The sequence below is a fragment of the Pongo abelii genome, chromosome 9, assembly GCF_028885655.2.
Source record: "Pongo abelii isolate AG06213 chromosome 9, NHGRI_mPonAbe1-v2.0_pri, whole genome shotgun sequence".
NCBI lineage: Eukaryota > Metazoa > Chordata > Mammalia > Primates > Hominidae > Pongo > Pongo abelii.
In genome coordinates, this window is record NC_071994.2 from 2,258,309 (window position 1) to 2,268,604 (window position 10,296).

The window sequence follows — 10,296 nt, forward strand, 5'->3', positions numbered from 1 at the left end:
GTGACCCCCCCAGGAGGCCCCTCCCTGCCTCTGGGCTGGGAATCCATCTCCGTGGGAGTCCCTGGGAATGGCCTGTTTCAACAGATAAGTGGGAGCAAGGTCTCATCCTCAGCGGGGGACATCGCTGGGGGCAAGGCCAGTGGGTGGGTGGGAGGGTTTCTGTGGCACTGGGGCCTCCTGTTGATTGATTCACCCAATTAATCACAGCCAGCAGCTGGGGAGGGGGTAGGAAGGGGGTGAGGGGAACAGGAGCCCACAGCTGGGAGGCCCTGGGAGGTTGGCAGAGGCCTGCACCTGCCTGCAGCCAGCCCTCCAGCCCGCCCCTCTTCCCTCCTTTTGGAGGGGCCAGAGCATCGGGTGCTAAGGGCTCAGTCCTCAACCCCTCCCCAGCTCTCAGGGAGCCCCTCTCAAGCTCCCCAGGCCTCTGCCCCACTTGCACCTCCCCAGAGCCCAGGGCACAGGATGCTTTCCCCACCCTTTGGGAGGCTGGGGGTGTCAGGAGGCCTGGGCTGACTGCTGGCTTCTGCCTCACGGGCTTGCAGACAAGACCCTCCATTTCAGTGGAAAAAAAGCAAGAACAGCGCCCCCTCCAGGCAGACCCAAGGGAGGCACCGGTGTAAGGGGCTTCAAGCTCTGTACTGTGGGTTTAAGCCTTGCACCTCTGGATACCTGTGGGCCTCAGGCAGATCACTGAGCCTCCCTGCATCTGGAAGTCGGGGTGAGACCCCTCAGAGGGGGCTGGGAGGAGGAGGGGCCCCTCTTGATGGGCAGCCCCCACCCTCCACCTACTGCCCTGCCCTCCCAGCCTTCAGGGTCCTCCCCAGCTTCTGTGGGCTCCCAGGTGGACCTGGGCCACCCCTGAGATCCGCGAAGAGCTCAAGGCCAGCTCACAGCCCACAGGCTCAGGACAGCATTGGACAGGCCTCTGGGCCCACCTGGCCCCACTCCCCATTTTTATGGGAACAAAGACTGAAGGTGTGGCCCCAAAGGAACCACCCCTCCCCCAGTGCCCCTGCTGCTGGGAAAAGGGTCAGCAGAGTTTGGGTCTCCCCCACAAGCCCTCTGGGCTGTGCGTGCTACAGCTGAGGACATGGCGTTGAGGGGCAGGCCCCCTCCAACCCCATCCACCTTGCCCTGTCTAGCTCTGTCCAAGGCTTTCTCTGACTGGCTAATCACCTCTGGGCACAGCTGTGCTGCTGAGGTCTCTGGGATGACTGAAGGTCTTTGAAGGCCACTTTGGGAGGAACGAAGGTGCATGGACACCAGGGACCCTGCTCGCAGCAAGTGTCCCTGCCCCATCCCTTTCTGCATTGAGTGAGACAAGCTTGCTTCCATGTGGGGGATCGCCATCTGACTATTCCCCTTGTCTTAGGGTGGGGCAGAGATTAGGTGATGTGGAGGGGCTTCTCTACATGGCCCCCCTGCCCCAGCTCTGAGGGGTAGCACCAGCGTAGGACACGTAGGCCCCACCATGAACAGGGCCCCAACCTTGGTTTAATGCTCTGCTACTGCCATCTTAAAGTTCTTTTTTTATTTTTTATTTTGCTTTATTTTTTATTGGAGATGGGGTCTCCCAGTGTTGCCCAGGCTGGTCTTGAACTCCTGGGCTCAAGCAATCCTCCAGCCTCAGCCTCCCAAAGCACTGGGATGACAGGTGTGAGCCATCTTGCCTGGCCTTTGGAATTCTGACTACTTTTATCTTCTAACTTGTTTTGCAGGTGCAGGCGAATGGCATACAGCAGCACTCACATAAGCAAAGGAGAGCGTGCACAAGTCGCCAAATCTACATCCGCCCTCACTCGTCTCCCCACTTGAGTAGCGCATCCACGATGCCCACAGACACCAGGCCACACAGAAAAGGTGCCAGGGACCCACAGCAGTGCAAGGCAGCGTGTCACACCTACACATGAGCAAGCCGGGCGCTGATGGCCACCGAGCAGCCACGTTTTCCGTTCAAATCCGCACTTGCTAAGGACGCAGCAGGAAGCCAGTGGTGTTCTGATGAACGTGCAGGACCCGGGAACCTGTCATGTCCTTTCTTACTTGTGCGACTTCTCTGTGTTAGCCGAGGTCTCTTGCTGATGGATCTACCCACAGTGCCTTTTGTCTCTGAACTTGTCCCTTCCCTCCTTCCTCACCCATCAGCGAGCAGGAGGTGGAGGGTGCTGGTGGAACCAGCCTGTGTCAAGGAGTGAAATCAACACGGCTGATTTCACTTTTGTGCAGTTTCCGCTGTTCTAGTAGCAATGAAATACAGACGCCTGTGCCAGGACAAAACACACACTGTGTCATTCCAGTGATTCCGCATAGAAGTTAAATGCTCTTATGCTTGCATTTTAAACTGGCATCACATAATATAAAGATGGATAACTAAATTCATGCTAGCCATTTAAATTCCTAATCTTTCTTACTCAGAATGGCATTAAATAGTGAGTATAAAATAAGAAGTATAAAATAGTAAGTCAAGAGGTTGCCTACAGAAGAAAGAAAAAAGCTTTGTATTTTAGCACCTTGAACATCACATCACGATCACCTTCGCCCTGGAATCAGTTTCTAACTTCCAGGTGGGGACTAGGCCTGGACCATGAGCTCCTAGCAGAGCCCTGCTGCCCCCACAGCAGAGCCCAGGACAGGCTGGCACCTGGGCCAGGTGAGGCTCTGTCCAGGCTCACTGATCTCAAATGCTGAACTGCTAAGGATGTCATGTCCCCAAAGGAGCCACCAGGCTCAGCCTCACTTCCTGGAAGGTGTGAACATTGCAAGGATGTGGAAGTGAAAGAGTCCAGGGTTTAAATCTCAATTCTCATCATTTTCAAGCTGTGTCCAAGGGAGAGAAGACAGTCATGGATTCTTAGTTTCTGTTTCTGGTTGAGCCAGCAAGGTCCCTTCCTCATCCCTCTTTTCTGCTTATCACTAGAGACAGAAACTAAAACCATGACTTTAGGCTGCTGAGAGCCTAAAACAAAACGACAGCAAAAGAAGGTGGGTTGGACAAGCTTGCCTATGACTTCAGGCACTCCATCTTTACTGGACACTGGGTGAATGACAGTGTGGGGAGGGGTCTTCATAACGTGGCAATCAGCAGCCCAGTGTGCCCAGGAGACTCGCCTGTGGTCCTGGTTATCAACCACAGCCCTTTCCACTCTCAAAAATGTCCCCGCTGGGACAGCAAGTTACATGGTCGCTACAAGTCCTGTCTCCTGGTGAGATGCAGTCCAGCAGCACTACATCCTCTGAGCAGCAGGTGCCAAATGAGATGAACTGGTTAAGACTGCATTCGGGGAAACGCCCGTGTGAAAGGAAATACACAGGAAGGAGCTGGCAATGGGTGGGAAGCCACTAGACCACGACGCGATCTGCCCCAATGAAGGCGAGGGGATAGCCTGGGCCTAGATCACTATGAGGTCTACGGAAGTTTCCACAAGCTTGCCGGGTAGTTCTCGAGGCAAACTCGGAAAGGGAGTCCCTTGTCTCCCTGGAACGGATCTGTTTTGGTATCTCTGTCACACTCATTAGGTGGGCCTGGTGTCAACCCCATTTGCAGGCCACCCCAAACTTGATCAAAGGTCCGCTTCTGGCACCCCATACCCTGTCCTACAGGAGATACAGGGAGAGGCTCCCAATAACAACACCCAGCACGGTGCCATCAACACCACCATGCACACGGGGGCTGAATGGAACAAACATCTCCACTTCTTTAATGAAGACACTGGGGGGAAACTGCTTACAAGATGCTTAAGAGACCTATTAAGCAAACTTGATGTGTGGACCTGCGGCAGATCCTGATTCTATAAAGCCAACTGCAGAAAACCACGAGATCCCCTGAGGACTGCGCCATTGACTGGGTCCCTGATGATACGAAAGAAAGGTGGTTCATTTGAGCAGGTGATGTTTTTGGGGTTTCCTTTAGAGGCACACATGAAACATTATGGGTGAAAGGATTCAAAGTCTGGGATTTGCTTCAAAGCAATGCAGGGATGGGGTGGGGGATGGATGGGGCAGGAAGGGCCTTGAAACTGGTGCTGGAGGCTTCCCAGGGCTGCCCTGGGGCCCAGTGTGTCCTCCACTGGCCAGACTGTACAATGGTTGGATCCTGTGTCCACCGCTAGGACCCAGGCTCCACGAGCACGGGCTCGTGTGGCACACGGATGCATCCTAAGTCCTGGCACAGAGACTGCTCAACAAAGGCCTCGGTGCTTTTGTGTATGTTTGAAATTTTCCATAATAAAATGGAAAATGGGAAAATGGGAAAACAAAAATGGCAGCACTACTTACCCTTTGCAAAGTTTTGTCCACTTCACCCCAGTGGGTGGCAGTCCTTTCCTCCGCCCTGGCCTTCCATGGTTTCCCTGCTACCCTCTTCACCCACCCAACAGCCCCCTGTGGTCCTGGCAGCTGTGGGCCTTTCCTTGAGGTCAAGGTGTGGAGCCCTGGGGAGAGCTCAGGTCCTGCGGCTCAGGGAGGCCACCGACCCGGGTGTGGATTCTGGGAGAAGCCTGTGGGATGTCCCTCCCTGGGTGACCATGGCAATGTGCCCCCTCCTGTCCCTTGGCCAAGGCCAGTTCCCTGAGCCCTGCAGCCCCAAGCCACAGCTGGTCCACTGACCCCAGCTGAGCCTGGTCCTCATCAGACCAGCTGACCCCTTTGACCCCCGCTACAGACTCGGCTTTGACCTTGGCTGCTGAGGAACCTCCACCAGGACTGAGGCTGCAGCTGGCGAGAGAGGAGCCCTGAGCTCCTCTGGTAACAGGGGACCTGGCCAGCCTGACATTGGAGACCCATGCACCCCGGCAGCCTGTGTCCTGTTTCCATGGTTATTCAGGAGCCACTCACTCTGGGACACCACCAGCTGCTCCCACCTCGCAGGGCTCCCACGGCTCTGTCCCAACCACTCTTTTCTGAAGGAAGGGGTGCCTCTGCACCCTAAAGAAACCGGGGGAGCCCCACAACCCCTCCCCCACCAGGACACTAAAAGGCAGCTTTCGGTACAGGGAGACATCAAAGCCTCCTAGGCCCTGAGTCAAAGGTATAGCTGTGTAATATCCTGGTGCCAGCTCTCCGGCTGGGGGGAGCCTGGCGCAAAGCTTCCAAGCCTTCCTTGTTCCTTTCAAGAGCCGCTCTTAGAATTCAGGTGAGCAGAGGCCTGTAGGGCCTCCCCAGTGCGGGCAAAACCCAAAGCACCTCTCACTAACTCCTCCCAGAGGCCGCTGAGGTGGGTCTGGTCAAACCCATTTGCAAGTTAAGCCACTTGCCCTGGGCTGCCCAGCTGCCACGTTGGTGGAGATCTGAGCGTGGTGGCCTTCGCAGGAGCCCATGCCCTCAGCCCCACAGCCGGTGCTCTCTGGTCAGACCACCTCAGCCTAGCCCCACACCCAGCACTTGCTCCAGCCCTCGGGATGGGTCAGTAGGCCCAGCCTGCAGCTTCCAAGCCAGCAAGTAGCCCTGCCTGGACAACCCACCAGCCCACCACCTCCTGGAGGACGCCCCCAGCCTCACAAGGTGTCCGATGGCTCCGCTATCAACGGCCTGGCTGGACTCCAGATCTCACCCAGACCCACCCTACGGAGAAGGCAGCAGGGTTTGGGGAGTAGTGACCACAGAAGTCTGGCCGTCACCTGGGATGTGTAGGTGATAGGAGCCACTGGTAAACAGAACTGATTTATTTATAAAGTTCACGCTCCCTTAAAGAGGTGTGCCCCACACAGGCTTCTCCCTAGCAGAGCAGCAGTGCCCACAAACCAACCCCAGGGTGGGCTGTCACGGGGGACTCACGCCAGGGACCCCGCCCCTGAGGGGCTGCTCGTGTCCAGATCTTGGCCAGCACGGAAAACTCCAGATAGTAGGGGCAGGGGTCCAGATCATCTTTATTATGCCCCAGGTCAAGGGTTCTTTGTACAAAAATAGGTCTCCGTTTGCCAGCAGTGTCCCTCTAGCAGCTCAAGTTAATGTGTAGAAAATGGATTCTCTGTGCCCTTAGAAAATCCTCTCCCCTCCGGAAAAATCTCCAAGTGTTGGTGCCCCCCGACCCACTGCAGTCGAGAAGCTGTGGGGAGGGGCGGCGTCGGAGGAAGCCGCCAGCCCTCATGGGGCCAGCTCCAAGCCCGTTTCCACCGGGTCATTGGTCAGGCTGGGCCGGACGAACGAGGCGGCGTCGGCGGTGCGGGGGGTGGTGGGTGGGTCCCCGGCTCGCTGGGGGCGGAGCGCGGGCCGGTCCACCTGGCGGGCTCCCCGGCGATGAGCGCGCCGGCCGCTCGCTCGGCTTCCGGGGCTGAGTCTGCGGGGGGAAGGTGGGGAACTGAACGCGCGTCAACGTGGGCGCGGGCCCGGAGCAGACCCCGCCCGGGCCGGCCCTGCCCCCACCTCCCCCAAGCGAAGTCGGCAGTTTCGTTTGCTCGGTTGGTTTTGGAGTCTTGAGTCCGTGGGTGCCGCGACTCGGTCTGAGACAGGGAGGGGGCGGGGCGGGCGCTCGGAGCCGCGGTGAGTCAGGGCTCCGCGCCCGCCGACTCATTTCTGCCGCCCCGGCCCGGGAGCGCGATTTGCAATGCAAAGTCACCCCGCCTCCAGCACCCCAATCTGCCCCAGGATCCGCCAGCACTCGAGACCTCAACGGCCCGACGGCCGCTCCCCTCCCCTCGTCCACCCCTCCCTCGTCGGCGGCTGAGCCGCGAGGGGAAGTTTTGCAATCCCGGACAAACAAACGCCGGTCTTGCACAGGCTTGAAAAAGTTTGGGGGAAATGAAGAGTGAGCGAAATCGAAGCCATCGCTCGGGCCTGGCGCTCGGCTCCGCGGGCTCCTGGGGGCGCGACCCGCCGGGCCTGCCCACCCCGTCCCTCCACCCTGGCCCCCGGCCCTCCCTCCTCCCTGCCTCCCGGCTGTTACCTCATAGGTCGAGGGCGCTCAGTAGCCCCCTAACCAGCTGGAGAAGTCGAGTAGCTCGCGCTCCGCGGGACTCAGCGCGCCTTCGCAGCCGCTGTCGTCCGACGAGTAGGCGGAACGCGGGGAGCCGGGCTCCGAGCTGCCCCCGCGGCCCGGGGACGAAGAAGCGCGGGAGGGCGAGGCGGCGACCGGGGTGGTCCCAGGCGGTCCGCGGGGCGCAGACGGCCGCACGGCCTGCGGCCTCAGCCCTCCCGCCAGCGCGTTGCGCACGGCGTCGTGCTCGGCCAGCAGGCGCTGCAGCGCGCGGATGTACTCCACGGCCGAGCGCAGCGTCTCCACCTTGCTCAGCTTCTTGCTGGCGCCTCCGTGCGGCACGTGCTGCCGCAGCGCCTGGAAGCCCAAGTTCACCAGCTTCACGCGGTTGCGCTCGCGCTCATTGCGCCGCGCTACGGCCGCTGCGCCGCCTCCGGTCTCTGCGGTGGCCGGTCGCCGCCGCCGGCTGCAGCGCAACAGTTCCGGGGACGCGGGTCTCCGCCGGGCAGCGCAGCCGACAGGGACGCGCGGCGCAGGGGGCGCGGACCTGGGCAGTGCGCCGCCGTCCATCGCGCCTGCATCCACCCGCCTTCTTCGGGTCCCGGCGCGCCGCAGGAAGGTGCAGGCAGAGGAACCGGAGGCGATGGGGAAAAAGGTGGCGCCCCAAGGGGGCTTCTGGCACGGCGCCGCCGGGCAACTCCCCAGGGCACGCGTCCTAGGTCGTCTGGAGCCCGGGGACAGGAGGCCTGGTGGTGGCAGGCCGTACGCGCCAGGGAGCGTGGGACGCTCGTGTCCCGCGCGTGCGGCCGGACTCTCCCCGGTCTCCGCAGGCGCGGCGCAGGCGGCTCGTTTTTAAATGTATAGATAACCCTCCTCCGCGCCGCCGCCGTCGCCTTTCTCACGCCCTCCTTCCTTCGCCTCGCCCTCCTTTCTTCGCCTCGCCCTCCTGCCACGCTTCGCCCTCCCCCTCGCGCGATCACATTCTGTAAAGCCCAAAGCGTGCGCATGTCCCCCTAGCCCATCCCCAGGGCGCAGTCCACAGATCCCCGGTGCGCCCAACTGGCGAAATCTGCGGGTTCCCGGTGCGCCCCCTGCTCCCGGCAGGTGCTCAGTGCGCCCCCAAAGCAAGGTACGCAGGTCCTGGGTTGAGCCTTCCCGTACCCCCACCCTAACCCCGCGCGAAGCCCCGCAAGTCCCAAGAGCCGCCAGACCTTCGCACGCGCAGCGCGCGCTGTGGGAGGGAAGGCGTGGCCCTGGCGACAACACGGCTGTCCGGGAGGCGCGCAAGATCCCCGGGGGCAGCACGCGCCGCGCAGCCCACACCCACGCCCCGCCCTCCTGGGGCCGAGGAGGCGGGGGCCAGGGTCTCAGCCAATCGTGGGCCACCCGTTTGGCCAATCGCGCAGGGCGCGGCCCCACGCCCGGCCCCACTGAGGAAGCGCGTACGCGTGGCGCGTGGCTCACGGGGAGCATCGCTAACAAAGCTGGGTGCCTGCTGGGCCCCGCCCTGCTCCTCGCCCCCGCGACTGGGCTGGGCGCGCTGTCCCCTAGCGCAGCTATGTCCCGAGCGCGCCCCCACCTGTGCGTTAATCTACTGGGAATGGGGGTGGACTGCGCTTTACCTGGGGCGGGGCGGGGCTTAAGGAGTGTTTGAGACCGAGGCGGGGTGGGAGGTTCAGGTTCCCGGGGCGCCTTCCCCAACTCGCCCCGCTTTCCCCGTCCCTCCACGCGCACCCTGCCTGTGGTTTCCGTGCGCCCGGGGCCTGAGGGCTCTGGGCGACACCTTAACCCGGAGGGCCTGGACGTCTGCACCCGACCGCCTTGTGCCAGGACCGCGGTCAGGTCCACGCCCTCCCCCACCGTGGCTCCCTCCGTCTGCAGTATCCGCCACCTCCACCCCATCCTGCCCTCCTGCTCTCCGTCGCGCTTCCCGTCGGTGCCTCCGGGATCTCACAGCCCTCGCTCCTCTTTCTGTGACCCAGGCTGTTTTTCTGCACCCACCTCTCCCCTGAGGGCACTGAGATTGGGCCATTGGCGGAAAGGTCTCTGGGATCAGCACCCTTCCAGGGGAGGTGGGACGTCGAAAGCTTCTCCCTAAGAGATGCGGGGAAATGGTGGGGTCTGAGAGTGCAAGCACTGCAGAAATGCGAAAAATGTAGTGTTAACGGAAGAGTTTAGGTCCTGCCTCACTGTCCGGGAAACGCGTGCCCTCGGGGGAGCCTTTGTCAAGCCGGTTTTTCCCGAAGATGACCAGATGCTCCCGGGCCACTGCCTCTGAGACCTCAGGGAACGGAGATTTTTGTGGACCCAGCTGCCTGGAGCTGCTTTCCTGTTCCGGCTGGAGGAGGTGAGGCCCAGGACCCCTCCTGGGAGCCTGGGGGCAGATAGCCAGTGTTTACTGCCAGCCTCGGGGTGCCCACCTGCTCCCATTACCCTGCAGGATGCTGCTGGCTGGCCCACCTGGGCCCCAACACACCTGTGTCCCGAGCACGCCTGGCCCTCCTGCCTTGGGGAGGGGCCGGAAGAGTAGCACCTACCTGGGAGCTGGTGGTCTGCAGTCTCTATTTGGCGGATGAGGAAGCCGACTTGGAGAGAACCCTGCATGTGTCCACAGTCACTCCCCCGCCCAGTGGAGCGATCCAGGCAGAAATCGGGACCCTGGGTCTGAATCCAGGTTCTCCAACCAGGGCAGATGCGGGCTTGCCTCTGCTCCCTGTCCCTGGTCTGAGAGCCCATTCTTCCCAGACGGTCACTTGGCAAATCACAGCCTGGCATGGATTGTTCTGCCCTCCTTCTGCTGCCTCCCTCCTTCCCCTTGTCAAGGCTGCAAGACCAGGATCTAGGAACGATCCTGGAGCCCTGCAAACTAGGCCTTGGAAATCCCTGCTGGACTTCCACCTCCTGGGCTGGGAGCCCCTCGGTCATCTGTTGCCGTGTAAGGAGCCACCAGGATTTTAGCGGTCTGAACAACGATTTATTATTTCTCAGGATTCTGTGGCTTGATGGGTGGGCCCTCTGCTGCTCTGGGTGTGGCTGCATACACCCTGGGGTCAACAGGGGCGAGGGGTACAGCGGCTGGTTTCTCTCTACCCGGTTTTCGCCCACAGCTGGTAAGATCTCCGGAGCAGGACCTGCAAGGCCTCTTCAGATCACCCCAAAACTTCCTGTCTAAAAACTGAAGCCTCTCACTGCCCAGGCATGGCTTCTTGCTACCCTGCCCTCAGGCACAGTCCTGCACCCACCTGCGTCTGCTGTGCCATGTCCAGGCCAGTCCCCCACCACCACCCACACCTCTCTCTGTCTTCATCCTCTTCCCAATCTGGTCCTCCCACCACTGTGGAAACCCCGTCTGCCCCCAAAGCCTAGCTTAAAAATAATTCCCTAGG

General features: G+C 60.9%; 1 protein-coding gene across 1 annotated transcript; it reads right to left on the reverse strand.

The window, feature by feature from the left end:
* Positions 1 to 5,645: 5,645 nt before the first annotated feature.
* ASCL2 (achaete-scute family bHLH transcription factor 2) lies at positions 5,646 to 8,061 on the reverse strand. The gene is made up of 2 exons (XM_002821378.4): positions 6,881 to 8,061; positions 5,646 to 6,274 (listed from the first exon to the last, which is right to left on the reverse strand). The coding sequence occupies exon 1, from the start codon at positions 7,478 to 7,480 to the stop codon at positions 6,899 to 6,901; it is 582 nt and encodes a 193-aa protein (XP_002821424.1). The 5' UTR covers positions 7,481 to 8,061; the 3' UTR covers positions 5,646 to 6,274; positions 6,881 to 6,898.
* Between the last annotated feature and the right edge of the window lie 2,235 nt (positions 8,062 to 10,296).

What these genes read in the sequence shown, in the direction of transcription:
- ASCL2 (XM_002821378.4), bottom strand. Translation starts at nt 7,480, where the DNA reads ATGGACGGCGGCGCACTGCCCAGGTCCGCGCCCCCTGCGCCGCGCGTC.